At 36.3% G+C, this 26,047-nt stretch overlaps 1 protein-coding gene across 1 annotated transcript in view; it reads left to right on the top strand.

The window, feature by feature from the left end:
- The window catches only part of GLYR1 (glyoxylate reductase 1 homolog), a gene marked incomplete in the record, with an annotated part of 164,813 nt that overhangs the window by 3,175 nt on the left and 135,591 nt on the right, over positions 1–26,047 (top strand). The window contains 6 exon segments of the mRNA XM_053694873.1: positions 3,227–3,263; positions 4,497–4,576; positions 10,252–10,387; positions 11,708–11,980; positions 18,209–18,295; positions 19,173–19,232. Coding sequence (XP_053550848.1) covers positions 3,227–3,263; positions 4,497–4,576; positions 10,252–10,387; positions 11,708–11,980; positions 18,209–18,295; positions 19,173–19,232 — 673 coding nt within the window.

The following is a 26,047-nucleotide window of genomic DNA, read 5'->3' as shown; positions in this document are numbered from 1 at the left end:
GGATCCATATGAGGAAAGTGGTGGATGGTGTTTGGCCTTTGAAAACCATCGCAGCAAGCACAATTTAAATATGTTCAGGCTCTGTTGATATGTTAATCTGTTTAAAGACTGCAGAAAAATGCTGAAATAAAGAGCTGATTATGGCGCTACTGTCCAGCTGCTCCTCTGCTGACCTGAAGATGTTTCTTATAGGACCAATTGATAAGAACTTTTCTCATAGCAGAGAAATGAATTTTTATTTACAAATACTTTTCAAATGACCCCTGCTTAAGTGCTAACCATAATACTAAATTTGTCAATCCCTGTGTTGTGTTCTTTTGGAATGCTAAACAACTAATAGCTTCAAATGGAGAAGAAAAAACAACTCTAACACTGGGTTTAGAAGGTGCCTTTTATTATGATCAAGATTAGCGATACACGTCTGAGGATTGTTTCATCGTGATCTAATTTTTTTAAGTTGTCAGTTTACTCCATTTGCATCTTTTTAACTCTTATTTGGACTAGAGTGGCACTAAGTGAGAATTATTTAGAGAAAACAGCTAATTTTGTCAAATTAACTTAAGAGAATCTGTATATAAAAGTTCTTTATCCAAATAAATAAATTGACACGGTTTTTCTGTTACCAATAACTCATTTTGATATTTACTGATGGCAAAGAAAGAAAATATAGATACATGAAAGATGGATCCATTTTTTTCTAAAGTGTTTTGTTTCCATCAGTAATTCTCTCAGGATGGCCGATGCATGAAGAGTAATTTTACGTTTTATTTACACCAACTTCTAAACTTCATTAAACCATGTATTATTTACTAGAATTCCATGTCGTTCTTTTGTTGTAGATACAAATGTGTGATGGTTCTGGACCAAGTTACATTTTAAATGGCTGCACATTCCAATTCTTCATCAAATGAAACCTTTAAGAGAACTTAAATTTTTAATTTTTTCATCTTTTGTTGGCTGTCATAAAGTTTGCAGATATACATAGCTTTATGTATATATATTCTTTTTCTAAATACAGCAACATGTGAATTATCAGCAGTAATTCTAACGATATCGGCGTTACAGGCCTGTGCGCTTACGGTGACTGGTGGAATAACAAATTACCAGTATCCAGTTTAAATAAGTAAAACGACAAGTCAAAAAATATGTCAAACACTTCACAATTTAAAGGGACAGTCAGCAAAATTGTTTAAAAGACAGACAAGATAATGCCTTTTTATTACCCATTCCCCAGCTTTGCACAACAAACATTGTTATATTTTATACTTTATAACATTTAAACCTCTAAATTTCTGCCTGTTTCTAAACCCTTGTAGACTAATTGGCTAAAATGCAAGTCAATAGATAATGCCATGTTATAAGTGGGCAGTCTGCAGAGGCGTAGTTACACGGTAATCAGAGGTAAAAAGTATATTAGTATAACCATGCTGTAACATCACAAAATATAAACAAAGCTTATTTATATCAATATGGAATAATTTTAAAGTGCTTTATAATTCTGTATGTGCGCAATTGGTTTATTTAATATGCTCCCAAATGAACAACTAAACTTTTTCATATGCTAAAACATATACTGTGTCTTAAACCAAGCCATATTGCAAGGCATTGTCATTTTTTGAAGCAGAATGTCCTTGCAACTGCTTAACAGAAATAGAAAACATCAAGTGTACCTGAAGGAATTTTTAAACATACAGATTGGTCATTGTGGGAAAGAGAATCTTATAATGATATGCGTGAGTTAGTAATTTTTCTTCCATCTTTAACGGTAAGCACAAGTTTTTGCATTGGAGTTATCAAATTCTCGCAGGATACTCGTCATCAAAACTTTTTAACATTGATGATTGTGAATCAAGGAAATACAACGGTTTATCACCATGTAGTTAAATATCTGCACATTTCTGGGAATTCCTTTCCCTCAACAGAGTATACTAGTATTTGATAACAAATATGGATTCTGATGTCCATTTTTGTTATGCAGTTTGTATGGCTGCCAACTCCTATACAGGGTGGATTTGATTTAAATCAAATCAATTTTAATTGCACTTTAAATCACTAGTCAGTAAGCCTCAATTAAAATTATTTTCTACATAAAGGTTTCATTATTAGAATAATAACTTCTCAAATCATTTTTCCAGTTATATCAGAAAATGGCTTGGTTATACACTATTATATTTACATAGATAATTATGAAATTATTGGGAGGTGGATCATTCATATTTGATAAACTATTGAAAGGAGAAACATAATCAATACATTTTTTAATAATGACGACAATTTGAAATAGTTTTATTTAACTAAAGAAAAATAATTATTTAATGATAGCAATTAAATTGTTTAAACTAAAACAATACCATTATGTTTCACTTTAATTTTTACTGCCTGCCCACCCCTCTCCTCACACTTCCACTTCAAACAATCTTCTGTGCATATAGAATTTTTAGGAGACAGTAAAGTTAAAATTAAATGTTCATGATTCAGATTACAACATGCAGTTTAAAACAACATTCCAATGTACTTCTGCTATCTAATTTGCTCCCAGTAGTGTTACTACTTCAACAAAGGATAGCAAAAGAATGAACACATTTGAAGATTGAAGTAAATTGGAAAGCTGTTTAAAATGGGGTTATTCCCCTTTTTTCTCAACTTTGTATCTTTATTTTAGATCATTTTGTTATAAAGAGGTATGCTACTTCTGATAAGAATGTGATATTTTCTAGATCGAAAAAATGTCCAAAATAATTTTACAGAAAATTCTGGGAGAGCATTGCATTGTGAATGGATTAACGGAATTAATTTGCCAAACAAATTAAACATTTACAGCCATGCATATCAAAATAAATTTAGCTACCCCTAAATGTTCTGTATGGTTTGCAAGTTTGGCTACTAACTCATTACAATAAAGGGCACTGAAGAAAAATGCATTCAACTTTATACATCGCTTCTCTGTTCATTTTAAATATGAGACTTGTGCACATAAAATGGTACTTGTTTTTTTGTTTGTGCAATAGTGATCCACTGTAGTATATATTTTTTTTTATTTTAAAGTCTTACAGTTATTTCATATTTCTCTACTATGCCTACTTATTTAGGAGTTTACATAAACCTTGGGGGACTTTTTTTTTTTAATGTTATTGTGAAGGTTTGTAAAACTGCAAGTTTTGTATGGGGGGGGGGGGGAAAGCATTGTAAATTTTTGTTGCTGATCTTCATTTTTATTTATTTTTAGGGGTAAGCTAGGTCGATACCCTCCATGGCCTGGGAAGGTGAGTGATTCTAAAGTAACTGAATGTATGAATATATATAGTTAACTTGCTTATTTTCTGATATGGTGGTGCCCAGTAGTTAAGAGAACAATTACTTACACACTCTAAAATTGCATTACATTATCTATATACTGTAATGCAATTTTAGAGTGTGTAAGTAATTGTTCTCTTAACTACTGGGCACCACCATATCTCAACTAAGTATGCACACTTCTCTTTAGCCCTGTTCTGCATCAGATGAGTCAGTATGCATTGGTTTACTGGGTCTCAAATAATCCTCTGTATATTTAGGAAGAAAAATGGCGCTCCAATACCCAAGAAAAATAAGTTACTTGCTACATTGTTTATTAAACTGAATGTCAACTTTCATGATAAAGTGCCCGGTTTTTAAAAAATACTATTTAAAACCGGGCCACTTTCATTCATGAAAGTTTACATTGCACCGGATTTTAGAAATACCTTCTCCTGAAACACTGGATCGTCGCTCCCCCCGCCCTCTTCTTCCTGCTGTACGAAGACAGCTATGACAAAACCAGCTTTCTCCAATCACAGTGTGGCCTCACCAGATGAACGCTCCTGGGGGGAAGCCGTGATTGGGGAGAGATGATTTTGTTATTGCTGGCGAAGTACAGAGGAGCTGCAGGCATGGGATTGGCGATCTGGTGTTTCAGGAGAAGGAGGGTAAGTACTTGTAAAATCTGCTGCAATGTAAACTTTCATGAATGCAAGTGCCCCGGTTTTTAATAGTTTTTTTTTTTTTTTTAAACGGGTATTTTATCATGAAAGTTGACATTCAGTTTAATAAACAATGTAGCAAGTAACTTATTGTTCTTGGGTATTGGAGCGCTATTTTTCTTCCTAAATATACAGGGGATTATTTGAGACCCAGTAAACCTATGCATACTGACTCATCTGATGCAGAACAGGGCTAAAGAGAAGTGTGCATACTTAGTTCAGATATGGTGGTGCCCAGTAGTTAAGAGAACAATTACTTACCGCATAAAATTACATTGCAATACATATGTAGATAACATTATCAATGCATGACAAATGTGAATAAGAAAATGTTTAGTATCTTTTATTCGTTGTGAATTAACAATTTCAGGGTAAAAAAATATATAAGCCTCCAATATTTTATTCTTTTGTTAACCTGTAAAGTTCCCATTCTGTTAACATTGCTTGCAAAACCAATATCTTTGCCTGTTTACAATAATGGTCATATTTTTGTTTTAGATTGTTAACCCGCCCAAGGATTTAAAGAAGCCACGTGGGAAAAAATGCTTGTTTGTAAAGTTTTTTGGAACAGAAGATCAGTAAGTATTTTTGTTAACACTATAGATTGCCTCAGTTTATAATTTAATTGCTGATTTCGCTACTGGTTAAAAAAAATTACAGCTTGTTGGATCATAAACTACATCTTTTTTTTTTTTTTTTTTTTTCTTAAATTTTCAATCCCATGACGTTTGCAGATATAGCAAAAACTAGCTGAATTGCATGATGCAATTATTCGTGATATGAGGCTTTGCAATATCTTAATTAGGGCTGCAACAACTAATCGGTAAGTTTGATCATAAAAATAGCTGTCAACAAATCTCATTATCAATTAGGTGGTCAGCGATTAGTTGGTCAGTTGCACAGTACCAGCTGCTTTAATCTGATGATCTACTGCAACTAAGATTGTTAAAAAAAAATTCAATTTATTTATTTTTTTTTAATCGTTTTTCTATCCGATTAATCGGACAATCATCCGATTAATCGGATAGAAAAAAAAATAAATAAAAATGTTTGCACAATACCATGTGCAGGAGTTCATCGGATTGAAGCAGTTGGTGCTGTGCAATTAACCAACTAATCGCTGACCACCTAATTGATAATGAGATTCTTTGACAACAATTTTTATGATCAATCTTGCCGATTAGTTGTTGCAGCCCTAATCTTAATTGCAAGAGGCTGCAATAGCCCTAGTGTGTGTGAATATATTTTCACACTCACCGACTTGGCCTAATCCTCAGCTCCTAAGGAAATGAGTGAGTTTTTGTGTAAAACTGCACCTCTCTTCTTCAATCGGCCAGGGCATTTTGTAAGATAATCAAGCGCTGGTTTATTTTTTTTAAATGTATCCCTTTGCTATAAAAGATGAGATCCCTCCTTATGGTGCTCTTTCTTAACTGGTACATAGGGCTTTGTTAGGGTGCATTGTTGCACCGTGGTGACATCGCACTGCCTACCAGGAAGACAACAGTCGCAAAGGAGTCTTAACTCTTTTCTGCTCTCCAATGTAGGCGTTTCCAAGGATCCGGATCAGAAAGGGGACCCCCAGGATGACGACACATAGTTGTCATCCACACTTGGGAGTGAATGTGCATGACGACCATGCGGTTATATACAGTACATACTATATATATATATATATATATATATATATATATATATATCTATCTATAATATCTATCTATAATAGCTATCTATAATAGCTATCTATAATAGCTATCTATAATAGCTATCTATAATAGCTATCTATAATAGCTATCTATAATAGCTATCTATAATAGCTATCTATAATAGCTATCTATAATAGCTATCTATAATAGCTATCTATAATAGCTATCTATAATAGCTATCTATAATAGCTATCTATAATAGCTATCTATAATAGCTATCTATAATAGCTATCTATAATAGCTATCTATAATAGCTATCTATAATAGCTATCTATAATAGCTATCTATAATAGCTATCTATAATAGCTATCTATAATAGCTATCTATAATAGCTATCTATAATAGCTATCTATAATATCTAAAATAGCTATCTATAATATCTAAAATAGCTATCTATAATATCTAAAATAGCTATCTATAATATCTAAAATAGCTATCTATAATATCTAAAATAGCTATCTATAATATCTAAAATAGCTATCTATAATATCTAAAATAGCTATCTATAATATCTAAAATAGCTATCTATAATATCTAAAATAGCTATCTATAATATCTAAAATAGCTATCTATAATATCTAAAATAGCTATCTATAATATCTAAAATAGCTATCTATAATATCTAAAATAGCTATCTATAATATCTAAAATAGCTATCTATAATATCTAAAATAGCTATCTATAATATCTAAAATAGCTATCTATAATATCTAAAATAGCTATCTATAATATCTAAAATAGCTATCTATAATATCTAAAATAGCTATCTATAATATCTAAAATAGCTATCTATAATATCTAAAATAGCTATCTATAATATCTAAAATAGCTATCTATAATATCTAAAATAGCTATCTATAATATCTAAAATAGCTATCTATAATATCTAAAATAGCTATCTATAATATCTAAAATAGCTATCTATAATATCTAAAATAGCTATCTATAATATCTAAAATAGCTATCTATAATATCTAAAATAGCTATCTATAATATCTAAAATAGCTATCTATCATAAATATCTATCTATAATATCTATAAATCTTTCCGCTCTGTGGAATTTAGCTATGCTTTACAAATAAATGGTGTGATTGTGTTGTGGATACATAAATATATATTTGAATGGAGTTGGTTCTTGTATAAGCTTAGAAATAAGATTTACATTTTATAGTTGGAATGATTTAGTTTGTATTTATTTTAAAAATCTACATATCTTATAGCTTTTACCACCTGCTGGTCTAGTATATGTATTTTTTATTTTAAAGTGATAGTAAAAAAAATTTCCCCTTTGTATAATCTGATCTGGAATGTTAGTGATATCTTAGATGGAGTTTAATTCATCAGTTGTAATGTAACTTACTTTTTAATGTAGCACTGAAATTCAGATACCCAGCTCTGCTGGCCTCCCACTTCCAAACTACGTTTTTGGGAAGTTAATGGGTTTGAACTGTTCTCCAATCGGCGCTGTGGCCATAAGGCACTCGCACAATTTTAAAACATTTTTGTAGCTGGAGAGCCTATTTGAGAACAGTTTAAACCTTAGATCACAAAAAAAGTTTAGTGTTGGAGAGCAGGGTATTTAATTTCAGTTCTAAATTAAAAAGTAATTTTAAGCGTCTTTATTACATATAGCTAACATTCTGTATCTGTTTATACAAATGGGAAAGTTTACTATCACTTTAAAGTGAAAGTCAACGCTAGGATTGACTATTGAAACAAAGGAGACTTTCAAACGCTAGGGTTGACTTACACTTTAAAATGATCTTTCGAATCATTAGATTATATTTTATATTTGTGTATATGTAATTTAGTGATTTATTGTTAATATGCATTTTATAACATTATCTAAAATATATGTACTGTCTTAAAAATGAAAGTACACACGTTTTGAAAGCGTACCTGGCCAAAGATGTCTTTTTAAAGTATTTTTATCTCCCGACGACTCAGCTATATGTACAATTGATTTCTGGGTATCCAGTCACATACTACAACGAGAAATACATAATTTGCTGCATTTTGCCCTTTATGAACTTTTAAAGATAATTTTAATCTTCCTAAAATTGCATAACTCTGCTAGTGCAGATTATGACTGCCTTTAACTGCCACACCCTGTAGTCCCAAGATTACTCCACCGTGAAGAGGAATAGTATGTGAATTAGGACAGCAACTTGGTGATAGCTCTCTGCTATTTTAGTGGTTTTATTTTTTGACCAAATTTCTGCTGCATTAGCTCAGCCTTATTTTTACACTGTTAAAGGGACAGTCAACACCAGAATTTTTGTTGCTTAAAAAGAAAGATAATCCCTTTATTACCCATTCCCCAGTTTTGCATATCCAACACAGTTATAATAATACACGTTTTACGTCTGTAATTATCTTGCATCTAAGCCTCTGCTGACTGCCCCCTTATTTCAGTTCTTTTGACAGACATGCAGTTTAGCCAATCAGTGCTCACTCCTAGGTCACTTTACGTGCATGAGCTCAATGTTATCTATATGAAACATGTGAACTAATGCCCCCTAGTGGTCAAAATGTATTCAGATTAGAGGCAGTCTTCAAGGTCTAAGAAATTAGCATATTAACCTCCTAGGTTTAGCTTTCAACTAAGAATACCAAGAGAGCAAAGCAAAATTGGTGATAAAAGTAAATTGGGAAGTTATTTAAGATTGTATGCCCTATTTAAAGGGACAGTCTAGGCCAAAATAAACTTTCATGATTCAGATAGGGCATGTAATTTTAAACAATTTTCCAATTTACTTTTATCACCAATTTTGCTTTGTTCTCTTGGTATTCTTAGTTAAAAGCTTAACCTAGGAGGTTCATATGGTAATTTCTTAGACCTTGAAGGCCACCTCTTTTCAGAATGCATTTTAACAGTTTTTCACCACTAGAGGGTGTTAGTTCACGTATTTCATATAGATAACTTCACGTGCACAAGCACAGTGTTATCTGGGAGCAGGCACTGATTGGCTAGACTGCAAGTCTGTCAAAAGAACTGAAATAAAGGGGAAGTTTGCAGAGGCTTAGATACAAGATAATCACAGAGGTTAAAAGTAAATTATTATAACTGTTGGTTATGCAAAACTGGTGAATGGGTAATAAAGGGATTATCTTTCTTTTAAAACAATAACAGTTCTGGTGTAGACGGTCCCTTTAAATCATGAAAGTTTTTTTGTTTGGACTTGACTGTCCCTTTAACACAGTAATCCAGTCCTAAGCTATATTATGATATACAGGTATACCCCGCTCATACATCAGTTTAGGAACCGGAGCCCCGCTGTAAAGTGAAAACCGCCTTAAAGTGAAACAATGCGGTTTCGTCTTTCTGTTAACTTCCCAGTGTGTTTTATAAACTTGAAAACATGATTGAACTAACATATATTAGGGGTGAAATAGTGCTAAGTTTAGTTTAACACCAGAACAGTATTCAATGACAATTACTGTAATAAAATGTGCCAGACTATAGCACTGAGACACAGATTGCACTGTAATGCTGTAAACAGAGTGAACTAAACATAACAAAATTGTGCCAGTCACTTTTCTCGCAATCTCCAAGAAGACTACAGCGCTGTTTCAAAATCATTGGAGATTGAACTTCAGCTCCACAAAGCTCTATTAGCGAAGCGCTGTAAAGTGAGGTATACCTGTATGCACTTTTGTTCTCCTCTTCCTAGCATTGGAGTATAGTTGCCTATTTGGATTGCAGGGAAAGTGTCAGATGAAGCAGTTTTTTCTTTCAGTGCATACAAATTAATTTAAATACAGATTTTTGAAATGGATATCAGTGTTTATAAATCAGAGCATACAATTTAACAGCTTTCCAGTTTACTTTATTCTATTGGTATCCTTTGAGGAGCATACCTAGACAGGCTCAGGACATGTGCTTGCTGCTGAATCTACCTAGGTATGCTTTTCAATAAATGATATCAAGAGAACAAAGAACATTTAATATAAGTAAACTTAAATTGCATTCCATATTTACTTTATAAAGTGTAATTTAAGTTTTCATTTCCCTTTTTAAGAGGCAATTATTTATATCAGTGATAGTCAACTTCCAAACGCATGGGGGCTGCAAATAAATAAATAAAAAAGCGAGTGGCACCAGGCCAGAATTAGGTAACCTTGTGGGTATACTCTTTTGCCTACTTTTCTCCCCTCCAGAGGGCTCTTGAGTTGTGACCACCTTGTTTCCCAACCTACCAGATGTTCCCAAATCATGCATTTATTTATTTTTTGCTCTGCTTTGTCCTTGGGCCACAAAAACTGACACCCATTCTTAGTTTTTCTTTTTCACAGGGGCCACAAAAAATAGTGTTATATGGCTGTTGGGCCATCAGTTGACCATCAATGATTTTTTTTTTAATTTTGTTTTTTATGACCAGCCAGGTATAATGCTAATTTTTCCCAGTAAAGCTGAAATGACAATTTAGAGCTTTAGAGAAAACCGGCTGTGAAGTGAGAGCAGCTAAGCTCTAATCTTATACAGCACCTGTCATGACATTAAAATGTACTGAGTCAGATCAACCTCACACCTTCATTTCTTGTAGTGCTTGGATCAAAGTAGAGCAGCTAAAGCCATATCATGAAAATAAGGAGGAAATGATTAAGGCTAACAAGGGGAAGCGCTTTCAGCAGTCTGTGGATGCTGTGGAAGATTTTCTGAAGAAACGCAAAGCTAAGGAGGTTTGTAGACTATTGAGTGAAACTTTCTCTGTACAAGAATGGGTAAACTTCCTATAACATTGGATCTAATTTAGGACTCGTGTGTCTGTTTCCGGTTACATTTATTTTAGGATGTTTGGAATCTGCCTTTCTGAACAGTAGGTTATGTCTGATGCTGAATACTTAATCCCAATGTTGAGAAAAAACTAAATTAAAGAGACAGTCTGCTTCAGAATTGTTGTAGTTTAAAAAGATAGATAATCCCTTTTATTACCCATTCCCCAGTTTTGCATTACCAACACTGTTATATTAACCCTTTCATGTCCAGACTAATTTGTAAACAAAATGAAGTCACACGATTTCAATGATGGGATCGGGTCAGGGGGGGCATCCCTAATTATGGTACAGATGATTCAGCAACTGGGTAGCGCTTGCTGATTGGTGGCTAAATGTAGCCACCAATCAGCAAGTGCTATCCAGGGGCTGAACCAAAGATGGACCGGCTCCTATCCTTGCATTCCTGCTTTTTCAAATAAAAATACCAAGAGAATGAAGAACATTTGATAAAATTAGAAATTTGCTTAAAATTGCTTGTTCTATATGAATTTTGGGTTCAGTATCCCTTTTTAATAAATACTTCTGCTTAATTCAACTTTTTCTCTATTTTGGCATGACACATAATAAATAGGTGTTGCCAAAGCATTTGGTCTCTTTAAGGGATTATATGATAATGTAGATCATCTAGTCAACATTAACATAATACTTGCTTCCAGCTAATTTCATATATGCTTGCAATGAATCTCTTCTTACAAAAAGTGTGTGTATATATATATTTTATTTATTCATTAAAATTATGGGGGGGGAGATAGAAAACTGAAATTAAAATCCTCCATGTCTCAAAATTAGATCAATGTAAATATTTGCATAGGAAATTAGCACATCTAGGCAATAATTCTTGTCTAGATGTGCTAATTTCCTATGCAAATATTTACATTGAAAATATATATATATATATATATATATATATATATATATATATATATATATATATATATATATATATATATATATATATATATATATATATATATATATATATATATATATATACATACATACATACGCACTATGTTAAATTGCTTTGTCTATGTAATATAGATAGTATATGTGTGTTGCTTTTGGTATATTCACACATTTTAGGGAGATCAGGGTTTTAAACACAATCTAACTTTAACACGTGTTCAGCAGCTATCAAAATGGTGCTACCCATAAATAGAGGGAGGTGAATGACATGTATTTAGTGTTTGCTGACAAAGCTAAATTATTCATTTCTCCAATCAGAGTTCTAGTGATGAGAAAGCCAAGCATGGAACAAGTGGTAAGAAGAAAGCAGAAGGCAAAACAAAAAAGAAAACTGGTGAAGAAAAAAAGAAGAAAACTGGTGAAGAAAAAAAGAAGAAAACTGGTGAAGAAAAAAAGAAGAAAACTGGTGAAGAAAAAAAGAAGAAAACTGGTGAAGAAAAAAAGAAAAAGTCTGCCAGCTCTAAGTTATCCCAGAAAAAGTCTGCTGCTCCCAGCCCTCGCAAAAGAGGACGGCCTCCCAAGGATGAAAAGGTATTTTTACAAATACAGTGTTGATGATTAAGACCCTGGCAAAATAGTTGAATATTTATAGACTTTTTAGAATGTGTATGTATAAATTTTGTGGTGGAGATAAAAGCACGAGATTCAAATCCTCCATATCGCAAAAGTATATCTATAGAAATTTTTGCTCAGGCAATTCGCACATCTAGGCAAGTATCCCCGCTTGCCTTTACCCATTTAAACTCCATATACATTGTTACCAATGCACAAGAGGATTCTGGGTAAGATATGCAAATTATATATGCAAAATCTTAGGATCTTTGCTTCAAATACAAAAATCACTACTATACAGCTGTTTCGTTTTTTTATTACTACTCTTCAGTAGTAGATAGCTTTTTGATTTCTGCTAGGTAAAGCTCATTCCAGCAATTGAAAATCTATCTACTACTGATAAGTTCTAATAAGAACGAAACGGCTGTATAGTAGTAGTTTTTGTATTTGCTGCAGGCACACATACATACACACATCCTGGCTCACTTCAGATGCAGAGCTCTGGCTGTATGTTACAATGCTGTTGTTACCAATTAATATTAACTTAAAGGGACATTAAACCCCAAATATTTATTTTATGATTCAGATAGAGAATACAATTTTAAACAACTTTCTATTTTTCTTCTATTATCTAATTTGCTTAATTCTTTTGATATTCTTTCCTGGAAAGCATATCTAGATAGGCTCAGTAGCTGCTGATTGGTGGCTGCACATAGATGCCTCGTGTGATTGGCTGACTCATGTGCATTTCTATTTCTTCAACAAAGGATATCTAAAGAAAGAAGCAAATTAGATAATATAAGTGAATTGGAATGTTGTTTAAAATTATATTTTCTTTCTGAATCATGAAAGAAAAATGTTGAGTTTAATGTCCCTTTAAAGGACCATATATACAGTAGAATTGCATAATAAAAAGAAAACGCAAAAAGACACTTACTCTTAATTTTAAATAAGCAGTAGATTTTTTTTTTTATTATTTATTTATTTTTTTTCTGTGAAATTTATTCCCTTTATTCAGGTTACTCCCCCCCACTTGGTTCCATAAACCTCCCATCAGCGCCCCCTACCTTACCCTGTAAAAATAATATTCAGACCAGCCGTGCACAAACATTAATAAAGTTAATGGCGCAATACAATTTACAGGCTTAAAGGGCCATAATACCCAAATGTTTAAACACTTGAAAGTGATGCAGTATAGCTGTAAAAAGCTGACTAGAAAATATCTCCTGAACATCTCTATGTAAAAAAGAAAGATATTTTACCTCAAAAGTTCCTCAGTAGCCACCTCCCATTGTAAAGTATTTCTAAGCAGCATTTTAGTGTCTGTCCTGGGACATCTGAAGGGATGAGCATCGTGCACTCATCTTATTTCACCAATCAGGTAAAGGAAGTTTACAATGAAATCTCATGAGAGTCAAATCTCATGAGATCACAGTAAAAGTTCATGATCTCAGCACTGCTGATGCTGATTGGCTGCTGTTCATTACCTCAGCACTGCTGATTGGCTGCTGTTCATTTCTTCATTTTTTTAAAAAAATTTTTACCTGCAGCTGGGAGCAGCTGAGTATAACTTTTTACACAGAACTTACTCTGCTGAGCTGAGGAAATTGTGAGGTAAAATATCTTCCTTTTTTACATAGAGAAGCTCAGGTGATATTTTCCTGTCAGCTTTTTATAGTTATACTGCATCAGTTTCAAGTGATTTAGCATATGAGTATTATGTCCCTTTAACAAACATATTGACATTTTTTGTTTGAATACTGTATTGTCTTGATCTTATGATGCCAGCTTTTTGAAAGTTGATAGTTACTGTGCAAGACTCTTACAAATCACACTCTGTAATCACGTCACTGTTCAAAAACTTAATCTGATGGACGGGCTTGATGAAGTTATACCAGTTTCCCCAATCTCAGGTTTCATGTCGCTTAGCAGGTGTCTTAGTTGAAGATCTGGAGTTGATTTCTTTTCTTGGAGCATAGTTATGCTAGTGCTCCAGTACACTTCCTATAAATATGTTCTACTTACTAAAGTGTTATGTAGTGCACCATAAGATTATTTCTGATGACAGAAGACATGGAAACCTTAAGGTACATTAAACCCAACGTTTTTCTTTCATGATTCAGACCGAGAATACAATTTTAAACAAAATTCCAATTTACTTCAATTATCTAATTTGCTTCATTATTTAGATATCCTTTGTTAAAGAAATAGCAATGCACATGGGTGAGCCAATCACATGAGGCAAATGTGTGCAGCCACCAATCAGAAGCTACTGAGCCTATCTAGATATGCTTTTCAGGAAGGAATATCAGGAGAATGAAGCAAATTAGATAACAGAAGTAAATCACAAAGTTGTTTAAAATGATATTCTCTATCTGAATCATGAGAGAAAACATTTGGGTTTAAAGACCCTTTAGTTCAGGGATCAGCAACCTTATCACCCCAGATGTTTTGGAACTACATTTCCCATGATACTCAGCCAGCCTAAAGTGTGTCTGAACATCATGGGAAATGGTAATTCAAAAACATCTGGGGTGCCAAGTTTGCTAACCCCTGCCTTCGATGGTTGACTGTGTACAAAGCTACTCTGACAATCACACCAGGCCTTTGCTGAGTTTCCTGCTACTACACAATAATTCTAAACTGTGTAGTTAGTTTATATTACGCGCTAATGTACAGCACTGGCAAAACAAAGAATGCAACCCGATTAGTACAAGTGACTGCATATTATTGTAGTGAGAGAAAGTGTAAGTTGCTGATAAACCTGAACTGTCATAGAAGAAAAAGTATTGAAGGCAAAGAGCAGTAGAACTTCAAATACAAAGCAGGAAAGTTGTTGTTTTGCTTTAGTAATCTAGGATAAAGCCTAACAAACTACAATAATTATATCTGAAGGGCCCCATAAGCATCCTTTTACACTAATTTCTTACTAGCGCCTCCTATGGTAATCCCAGTGCCCCATTCCACCTATTATTCCTATTAGTGCCCCCTCATTAATCCCGTCCACTTTGGGAACCACTGCTATAAAGCATTGAGTAGTCGCGCTGTGTTTTTTGCTTTGAAAAATCAGCAGTGGTGAATTACTTAAAACAATAATAAAATAAAAAACAGCTTGCAGAGTGCACAGGGGAAGTGACTCTGCAATGAATACTCAGTCTGTTATTTTCTGTCTTCAAACCCAATTAGGTTTATGGCGGCATTCTAAACTTATAAAAAAAATTTTTTATTATCTTTTGGTCACCAGAATTATTAATCTGTTTTCTTATAGTAGTAGACACAAGATGATCGTTTCCAAAATGCTCATAGTATACAGTATACTGTCTGATGCTTTTTTGATTAAGGTAGATCACCTATTTCCCAACCAGACCTGTACTGCCTTTTAAGCAGAAATTTCAAACACACTTTTATTAAAGACAGTTGTCTCAAGATAGAATGGTTGGTTGATTTTAAAGGTACAGTATACACCTTTTTAATATAAAATGTTTTGGCTATGCATATTAAAACTTTGCAATATACTTGCATTCTTTATTGGCTTTGAAATTTGTAGATTTTCTTATTCTCAGAAATGGAAATGCACACTGCAGATATCTTTAAGATATCTCCTGTTTCATATCTTTACTTTATTGTTCAAAATGTTGAGATTTGCTGATGTTGTTCTATAGTGAGTCACCAGAAACGTTTTATAATTACAGGGTGTTTTAGGGTCTTATTTTTTTAAAAAAAAAACAAAAAAAAAAAAAAAAAAAAACTTTGTATGACCATTCAAGGATCGATACAGTTTAACAATTTTAGTTGTCAGAAACTACCCCACGATTTTAGTTGAGCAAATGCGAGTGCAACTAGTTCAAAATGTATTTCTACAAACCTTGCATCACAAACTTGAATTCCATCTGTGTAGCCCTTCTCCCAATACTGGTTTTGTTCTAGGAAGAGGACAGTGGCTTTTACAGCATGGCTGGTGGATTTGCTTTGCTATGAATTCCCACACTGTAGGTCTGTGGACACACTGCATAATCCCTTTCATTCAAAACTGCTGCTTCATCGTAATAGATGTGGAAAGCAGCAATTTGTTTGGCCCTCCTACATTAGCAATATTACCTGCAGGATACATAATTTAACCTGTTAAGGACACAGCTTCTCTATGGTTCCATGACAGAATAATTCCGTCATTGGTCATTAAGGGGTTAAGTCTTGGATAATTTACTGGGTGCTAACAAGCCAATTGAATTTATTTGCTGGAATTTGGATAAAAAAAAGCAGGCTTTGAAGTAGAAACTCTGGACGAAGAAACAACGGCTAAGCTTTACTTAGTTACTCGATGCTGTAGTTTTGACAAACCTGGATTAGTTGATTCATTAGTGAAGTTGCTTTTACAAACTCAGAGCCTCAAGAGTTTGTCGTCGGACATAACAAGTAGTGGATGTGAATTTTTCTGTATGGGTGCAGTCACATTTTTATAGTTCAGACAGAGCATGCAATTTTAGGAGGCTTTTCAATTTACGTCTTATCAAATTTACCTCATTCTCTTGGTTTCCTATATTTAAAAGCATTCGTAGGGCAGCAATGCACTGTCGGCTGCACTCGTGCTTTTTGTCGTTGGCTCACCAGGTGTGTTCAGTTAGCTCCCAGTAGTGCATTTCTTTTTTGTATTAGACTTTTGTAAGAAACAGTGCAAAAATAAAATGCTTTAAATCGACATGAAACCCATGGGAGTCTTTTCAATAGGTAGAAGTTAAATCCTAAGTATTTCTTGTTTGGTAAGACCAGTTATCCTAGGATATAAATTAACTCCTGCACTGATCACTGACATATTGCATGGTCCAGGTCTAAATTCCCTACTCAAGCTTTTCTGTGGGATTTTCTGTGTTATTGGAAAAGCTGCTAAAATAAATAAGAAACGTATAAAGCAAAGGTTTTTACCTCACTAAATTTAAGCAGTAGGAATTACCTTTTGACTTAATGTGGAGGGTTTCTCTGTGTGTTGGCGGTATTTTCTTTGCATTGCTTTCTGGACACACCAAGCAGCCTGTAAAAGCTTGTACTCACTGGATTTGTTCTTTTGGCTTAGGACATTATTTACATTTTCCCAGTTTTAATTATTTACATTCTCAAATGTTGCACATAGAATTAGGTTTATGGCGGCATTCTAAACTTATAATTTGTGTTTTTATTACAGGCACGCTCAAGTCAAAATAAACTTTCATGATTCAGAGCATGAAGTTTTAAGACCCTTTCCAATTTACTTCCATTATCAAATTTTGCACAATCTTTTTATATTCGCACTTTCTGGGGGGAAAGATCCTACTGAGCATGTGCACAAGCTCACAGGGTATATGTATAGTAGTCTGTGATTGGCTGATCTGTCACATGATGCAGGGGCCCCGGGAAATGGGAGAGAAAAATAAATTTGTCAGAATAAAATCTACTGCTTATTTGAAATTCAGAGTAGGTGTTAAACCATTGTCTTTTTTATTATGCACTTAAAGGGACAGTCAACACCAGACTTTTTTCTTTTTTTATTGTTTAAAAATAGTCAATTCCCCAGTTTTACATAACCAACACTGTTTTGTTTTTGTTTTTTTTTACCTCTGTCATTATTACCTTGTATCTAAGCCTCTGCAGCCTGCCCCCTTATTTTAGTCTTTTTGACTTACTTGCATTGTAGCCAATCAGTGCTGACTCCTAGGTAACTCCACGGGTGTGAGCACAATGTTATCTATATGAAACACATGCACTAACGCTCTCTAGTGGTAAAAACTCAAAATGCATTTAGATTAGAGGCGGCCTTCAAGGTCTAAGAAATTAGAATATGAAATTCCTAGGTTTAGCGTTCAACAAAGAATACTAAGAGAACAAAGCAAAATGGGTGATACAAATAAATTGTAAAGTTGTTTTAAAATTACATGCCCTATTTGAATCATGAACTTTTTTTTTTCTTGGACTTCACTGTCCCATTAATTATGCAATTCTACTGCATTTAGTGGTCCTTTAAGAAAGCTCTTTAAAAATGGAAATTGATCAGCCATTCATTCTGTTTAATGTTTGACGTTTTGAAGAAACATCGTCAACATAGTACGCAAGACATTGAGTATACAATGCTCAAGAGCTATAGATGCGTTTTATTCTAATATACTGAACTAGATCAAATTTTAAGGAATTTCAGTGCAATGAATATGATTCCTAATTCTCTTCACCCTTACTACTCAGGGCTCTGTGTTTCCCCAGCCAATCTCCCTCAAGAAGCTTGCCATGAAAACTGTATCCCGATTCAGCTGGCCACCGCCATCAAGTGAGGTAAGGTTACTCTTCAGTTACTATTCTTTAGTTATGTAAAGACTGAAACCTTTCTCAAGACTGCAAGCAATCAGAGCACATTTAAACTTGGATGGATTTAGTTTTTAGTCCCAGTTGATTGCTGTGGTTGTAGATCAAGATAATGTGTCTGTAGTATTTTTACTTCAATTCTTTCTAGTCTGTGTTCAACAGAATTATATTGCTTACTTTATAATCCATTTATTTAAGTTGTTTAATTTTTTTTTTTGTAGCTTGGAGTTTGTATTTCTGTTGCTCAAAAAAATGGTCTCCTCTCTGCAGCGATACGTATCCGTACCAGTAGTGTTAACAAATTATTAGATGATGATTTGTTCTGCAATTTGGTTTTTATATTGTTTTTTGACGTGTAGAGCCTGCACATGTTGTTGGCGTTTGTGTTTAGTTGTCTGAAAGAAACCAAACGCTTTGTTTCTTTAGCGATGTTTAGCTTGTGCAACTTTGAGAATTATTGCACAGGACAACTCTGAATTGCCTTTCTTTGCCTATTGGAGACCAGCTTTTTGATCTTTTCAGTTTATATTCTTATGACACTAATGCAAATGGAAGTTGTGGCTCATCAGTCTGAGAGGATATCTGGTGGGATGAGCCATCTGTTTTGCCTGCATATATCAACATTTTAAGATAGCTCATCACTGTATGAATTTTGTATTTCTGTATTTGTACTGGATTCAAGCACAAAAATAGTTTGTTCATTGTATAGGCAGTTTCTGATAAAATATTTTAACATATTAGTAGAGTCCACCATCTTTAAAGCTGGAACTCTTACCACAACCTACAACACATTTTGGGGGTTTTATCCTTGGATAAAGTGGAAGCATCTCAGTTTCTCTTTGTTCAGTTGCAGCGTTCGAAGGATGACCCTCACTTTCATCACTTCCTGCTCAGCCAGACCGAGAAGGTAGGCACATATTGAACCCAGTCTTGAGGCCTTGTGTGGCGCTCATTGTTTTGAAATTCAGATCTTGAAATTCTTAGATGAGAGTAGAAATATGCTTACGATTGACAGACTGATTTTGAGATTTGTAGGTTTATTTTGGGCACCGATAATCAAATGAAAACATAAGCAGACGTTAAGGCTTAAATATGAATACATTTTCTTTCTTGACATGGTGAGTCCACGGATCATCAATTACTGTTGGGAATATCACTCCTGGCCAGCAGGAGGCAAAGAGCACCACAGCAAAGCTGTTAAGTATCACTCCCCTTCCCACAACCCCCAGTCATTCTCTTTGCCTTAGGTGCAAGGAGGAGGTGAAGTTTAGGTGTCTGTACAAGATTCTTGTTCTGACCTTCCCTGACAAGCTGTGCTTAGCTGTATTCCACGTTAGTCTCTTCAGTAGGGCTGTGGTAGCTTTAAAGCAGTTACGAACTTGTGGGGTGGGCCTCAATGCATTTTTCAGTCATTTTTTTTGCTGCCTTTATAGAGTATGCCAGAGTAGGCTTACTCAGTTCATCCTTTCATTCACAGGACTCTGTGAGGAGCGGCTTCCTCTCATTTCTGGTGCTGTCTCCCTGTCGGACAGGCAAGGGTGCATGTAAGTGTCATTTTATTTCTTATACAGAGAACCCTGGCACTTAAGAATTTTTTTTTCTGCACCTCATACTGGGACAAGAATTTTCCTGAGATCAGGATTATTTAGACAGGCTGTCAGGACACGGTGCGAGAGAGGACTTTAGAGTCCTAGAATGAGAGTGTTTGTTGGTGTAGAGGCTTACATTTCTAATATATTTGGTAGCAAACTTTATTGGCGGCTTAGTCAGAAACCCGCAGTTTTAGGGGTATTCTGCTCATATTACAGTTTGTGTTGGATACCGGGCTCTATTCCGTTTTTCACTAAAAACTTTAGATCGGCCCGTAATCACTGGGGGCGGGCTCCTTCTCAGACGCAGCGCGCACTTTTACTTGGCGCTTTTTCTCCAGAGTCCCTACGTCTGTGTTCTCTCCCTCGTTTGGTGCCTGCTTGTTCCTGTCAGGGTTTTCTCCCTGTTGTGTTTGCCTTGTGCTGCTGGCAGCCATTTTACTCGCCTCTCTTCCTGACTATGGTGCATTGTGGGGGATGCTGCTCATTTCCTGCACTTCCTTTTTATGGCCAGACTGGTGTGCATCATCCATGTGAGACAGGATGCAGTCTCAGAATTGTGATGTCATCACTTATTATTTAAAGGGCCTCTGTTCAGTATGCTTTGCCTTTGCGTTGTCTCAGACCTGTTTGTGAGAGTTCCTGTGTATTACCTGGCTGCCTGACATCCTTCCTGGTTCCTGATCCCTGGCTTGTTCCTGACTCTGCTGTTTTCCTGATTCCGGCTCGTCTGACTATTCGCTTTGGCTCCTGACTCGGCTCGTCTATCAGCTCTGGTTTTGACTCCTGGCTTATTTGACTTGTTGGCTTTTTATTATTTTTTGCTATTAATAAAGGTGTGATTATTTTTGCACTTCTCGTCTCAGTCTGATTCCTGGTGCCCTGACAGTTCCGGAGTGGAATCTGCAGCCTAAGTGAGGTCAGGTAGGCACCGTAGCGTTGTGGTGTTGGCCTGCCGGAGAGGTATAGTGAAATTATTGTGGGCCTGGAGAGCAATTTCATCTTAAGGGTTTGTTTTTTCAATTATTCGTAATTGTCAGGCACTGTTTTTCTTCATTATCAGGAGTTTTAAAGAGACGGTTGCCTTTTTTTTTTTTTTTTTTTTTTTTTTTTTTTCCTCCTTCCCAATCATTGCAAAATGGGCTTGGTGATTTATATCTGAGGAATGCAAACTTTGTTTGAATACCCAAGTTCAACCACCCTTGCCTTTTTGTACAACTTTATTGTACAAAGATTGTTTGTTTGATCCTGAGCCACCATTCTCAAGTGGATGCTGTTCAGGCTATGCCACAGCCTATTCCCCAAGTGTCCCAAACTGTGCCATCGTCTCACGCAGTGCCCTACACTTCCTCACTATCTCCTAATGGAGTGTTTTTTCAAAGCTGAAATTGCATCCCAGGTTTCCACAGCGGTATCTGAGGCGCTAGAGGCCATACTCATGCTGCAAGGGAGGCGTAAGAGGAAGATTTTTGAATCGGACCTGATCTGACTCAGGCTAACCAGGTCACTCTTTCCCATAAGTCGGAAAAGGAGGATACTTCGGTAGCATCTGAGGGTGGTATCTCAGATTTGGATAGTGTAATTCCTTCTTTTAAAGCTGAAGTAGTTTCCTTCAGATTCAAGCTAGAGCACCTCCGTGTTTTGTTAAAGGAGATTTTAGCTACCTTTGACGACTCCGATACACCTATCGTTGTCAACCCTAAAAAATCTAGTAAATTAAATACTTTTGATGATCCCTCACCTGGGGAGGTGTTTCCAGTGCCAGACCGTGCCACAGAGATTATTACACGGGAATGGGGGAGACTAGGAATACCATTTTCCCCCTCCCCTTTCTTTAAAATGTTCCTGGTAGCCGACTCCATCAAGGACGGTTCCAAAGGTGGAAGGGGCGATTTCCACTTTGTCTAAGACAACCACCATCCCTATTGAGGATAGTTGCTCTTTCAAGGATCCTATGGATAAAAAGCTGGAGGCCTTTTTAAAGAAGATGTATACTCATCAAGGGTTACAATGGCAATCAGCGGTGTGCATTGCTACATTAACCAGTGCGGCAGCCTATTGGTTTGACGCTTTGTCTGAGTCCTTGCAAGCTGAAACTCCTTTTGGAGGAGATTCAGGATAGGATAAAGGCTCTAAAGTTAGCCAATTCCTTTATCGCTGACGCTTCTTTGTGGGCCATTAAGCTGGGGGACAAAGTATCTGGCTTTGTAATCTTGGTCTGCTGATGTTTCTTCTAAATCTAAACTTTTGGCAATCCCTTACAAGGGAAAAAGGACCGGCATTGGCAGAAATTATTTCCGATATCACGGGTGGAAAAGGATCCTTTCTGCTTCAAGACAAGAAGAACAAAATGAAGGGATGTCAGACTAATTTTCGTTCCTTTCGTAACTTCAGAGGTAAGTCTTCCCCTGCCTCTTCCAAACGGGAACAATCCAAGCCCTCTTGGAAACCTGGTCAGTCTTGGAACAAGGGGAAGCGTTTGCCCCAGGATCAAATCAAGTGGGGGGCAGACTCTATCAGTTCGCGCAAGCTTGGGAACGGGATTTCCCAGACCCATGGGCAGTGGACATAGTTTCCCAGGGGTACATGTCAGAGTTCAAAACTTTTCCTCCCAGGGGCAGGTTCCACCTCTCAAGATTATCTGTAGACCAGATAAAAAGAGAAGCGTTCTTGAAATGTGTGCAGGACCTTTCCTTCTTGGGAGTGATAGTTTGCCAATCTAAACAAACATTTTCTATTTGTAGCGCTTCCATTTGGCCTTGCCACAGCTCCCAGGATTTTTTCAAAGGTCCTGAGAGCTCTATTAGCAGTAATTCGGGCTTGAGGCATTGCAGTGGCGCCTTATCTGGATGACATTCTGGTTCAGGCGCCATCCTTGCAACTAGCAAATTCTCATACAAGGGTCTTGTTGGCGTTCCCACGGTTGGAAGATTAATCTGGAGAAAAGAACTCTTATTCTGACTCAAAGAGTGATCTTTTTAGGAACCATTATAGATTCTCTATCTATGAAAATATTTCTGACTGAGGTCAGAAGAGCCAAGATCCTGTCCCTACAGTCGGCGGCATGAGCATTAGTGGCCCAATGCATGGAAGTATTGATGGTGGCTTCCATGGACATAGTTCCGTTTGCTCAGTTCCACTTGAGACCTCTGCAGCTATGCATGCTCGCTCAGTGAAACGGGGATTATATAGATCTATTTCAGAGAATAGTTTTGGATCAATCAACAAAGGACTCCCTACCGTGGTGGCTATTGCAAGAACATCTGTCCCAGGGGAATGTGTTTTCAGAGACTCTCTTGGGTAATTGTGACCACAGATAGCAGTCTGGGACTCGTTGAAGGGGCAGGGACTTTGGTCTCAGGAGGAATCTGCTCTCCCCATAAACATTCTGGAGTTGAGAACGATCTTCAATGCCTTTTTGGCTTTGTCTCAGCTGGCCTTAGCCCGGTCTATTAGGTTCCAGGTGGACAACATAAGCTCAGTGGCCTACATCAACAATCAAGGGGGAACTCTGAGTTCCTTAGCCATGAAGGAGGTGGCACGGATCATCCAGTGGGCGCAGGCTCACAATTGCTGCCTATCTGCCATCCACATCCCAGGAGTGGACAATTTGGAAGCGGATTTTCTGAGCAGACATACTTTTCATCCCAGGGAGTGGAATCTCCATGCAGAAGTGTTCTCCAGATTAACAGCCAAATGGGGGTTACCAGAATTGGATCTAATGGGATCTCTTTAGAACACCAAGCTCCCAAAGTACGGTTTGAGATCGAGAGATCCTCAAGCCTTTCTGATAGATGCTTTGGCAGTTCCTTGGAACTTCAAGTTGGTATACCTCTTTCCTCCGTTTGCGCTCCTTCAGCGAGTCATCGCTCGCATCAAGCAGGAGAGAGCATCGGTGATTCTAATAGTTCCTGCGTGGCCTCTGGTATGCAGATCTAGTAGAGATGTCGTCCCTACCTCCGTGGAGGCTACCGCTGAGGAAGGACCTTCTGCTTCAGGGGCCCTTCCTTCATCCAAATCTAGTTTCTCTGAAGCTGACTACTTGGAGATTGAACGCTTGATTTTTAGCTAAGCGGGGATTTTCCGAATCGGTCATTGAGACCATGGTTCACTCTTGTAAGCCTGTCACTAGAAAGATTTACCATAAGAGATGGCGTAAATATCTTTATTGGTTTTAGTCTAAAGGATATTCTTGGAGTAAGATCAGGATCCCAAGGATCTTATCTTTTCACCAGGAAGGCCTTGAGAAGGGATTATCTGTCAGTACCCTTAAGGGTCAGCTTTGCAGTGTGATTGTCCTTATCTCATATTTCATGCAGATAAGGAATCTCTCCGTAGTAAGTTTGGTTTTCTTCCAAAGGTTTTTTTTCGCACATAAATATTAATCTGGAAATCGTTGTTCCTACTCTCTGTCCTAATCTTTCTCATAAAAAACAACTTAGACGTTGTGCGGGCTCTTAAATTCTATCTGCAGGCTATGAAGGACTTTCACCAGTCTTCTGCATTGTTTGCTTGCTTTTCTGGAAAACGTAAGGGTCAGAAAGCTACTGCCACTTCTCTCTCTCTCTCTCTCTCTCTCTCTCTCTCTCTCTCTCTCTCTCTCTCTCTCTCTCTCTGGTTGGGAAGTGTTATTCGTTTGGCATATGAGACTGCTGGAGAGCAGCCTCCTGAGAAAATGACAGCTCATTCCACTAAGGCGGTGTCTTCTTCCTGGGCCTTCAAGAATGAGGTCTCTGTAGAACAGATCTGTAAGGCTGTGACTTGGTCTTCTTTGTACACTTTTTCTAAATTCTATAAATTTGACACTTTTGCCTCGGCTAAGGCTTCTTTTGGGAAAAAGGTTCTGCAAGCAGTGGTGCCTTCTGTTTAGGTTACCTGTCTTGCCCTCCCTTATCTGTGTCCTCGAGCTTGGGTATTGATTCCCAACAGTAATTGATAATCCGTGGACTCACTGTGTCTTAAGAAAGAAAGCAAAATTTATGCTTACCTGTTTAAATTTATTTGATACGGTGAGTCCACTCCCCTCCCTGTTTTCAGACAGGTTTTTTTTTTTTTTTTATATAAACCTCAGTCACCTCTGCACCTTGTGTTATTTCCTTTCCTTTTCCTTCGGTCGAATGACTGGGGGTTGTTGGAAGGGAAGTGATACTTAACAGCTTTGCTGTGGTGCTCTTTGCCTCTTCCTCCTTCTGGCCAGGAGTGATATTCCCAACAGTAATTGATTATCCGTGGACTCACCGTGTCAAAGAATTACATTTATCAGGTAAGCATAAATTTAATTTTTTTCTTTTGACACATTTTAAATAAATTTATGGACTAGATGTTTAGTCCTTTGCTTTATTAATAACTTCATAGTATGTGTATTTGTGATGTTTCAAACCTTTAATTTTCTAGCAAAATGTTTATTTTAAATCTAGAAATCCCCTTAAACACCCAATCAGTTTCTCTGACCGGATATACACAGCGAGTGGAGAATACCTAGGAATGCTTCTCTTGATTTTACTCGCCACCCATTTCCTTAACTAAAGCACTTGTCTCACTTTTGCCTTGAGAGCTTTCACACTCTCCTGCAAGAGATTTAAAAATATAAGGGAATTTGTATATGTACATACAAGATAAATGACCAAAAATGTTTGTGTGCTCACTAGGCAATTTTTTGTTGTTGTGTTTTGTATTCAGAAAGGACTGTTTCTCTTGTTAAGTGTATCCAGTCCACGGATCATCCATTACTTGTGGGATATTCTCCTTCCCAACAGGAAGTTGCAAGAGGATCACCCACAGCAGAGCTGCTACATAGCTCCTCCCCTCACTGCCATATCCAGTCATTCTCTTGCAACTCTCAACAAAGATGGACGTAGTAAGAGGAGAGTGGTGTATTATAGTTAGTTTTTTTTTAACTTCAATCAAAAGTTTGTTATTTTTAAATGGTACCGGAGTGTACTGTTTATCTCAGGCAGTATTTAGAAGAAGAATCTGCCTGCATTTTCTATGATCTTAGCAGAAGTAACTAAGATCCATGGCTGTTCTCACATATTCTGAGGAGTGAGGTAACTTCAGAGAGGGAATGGCGTGCAGGTTTTCCTGCAATAAGGTATGTGCAGTTAATATATTTCTAGGGATGGAATTTGCTAGA

This window comes from Bombina bombina, chromosome 11 (assembly GCF_027579735.1).
Source record: "Bombina bombina isolate aBomBom1 chromosome 11, aBomBom1.pri, whole genome shotgun sequence".
In the NCBI taxonomy this organism is placed as follows: Eukaryota; Metazoa; Chordata; class Amphibia; order Anura; family Bombinatoridae; genus Bombina; species Bombina bombina.
This window is presented reverse-complemented; position numbering and strand designations above follow the sequence as displayed.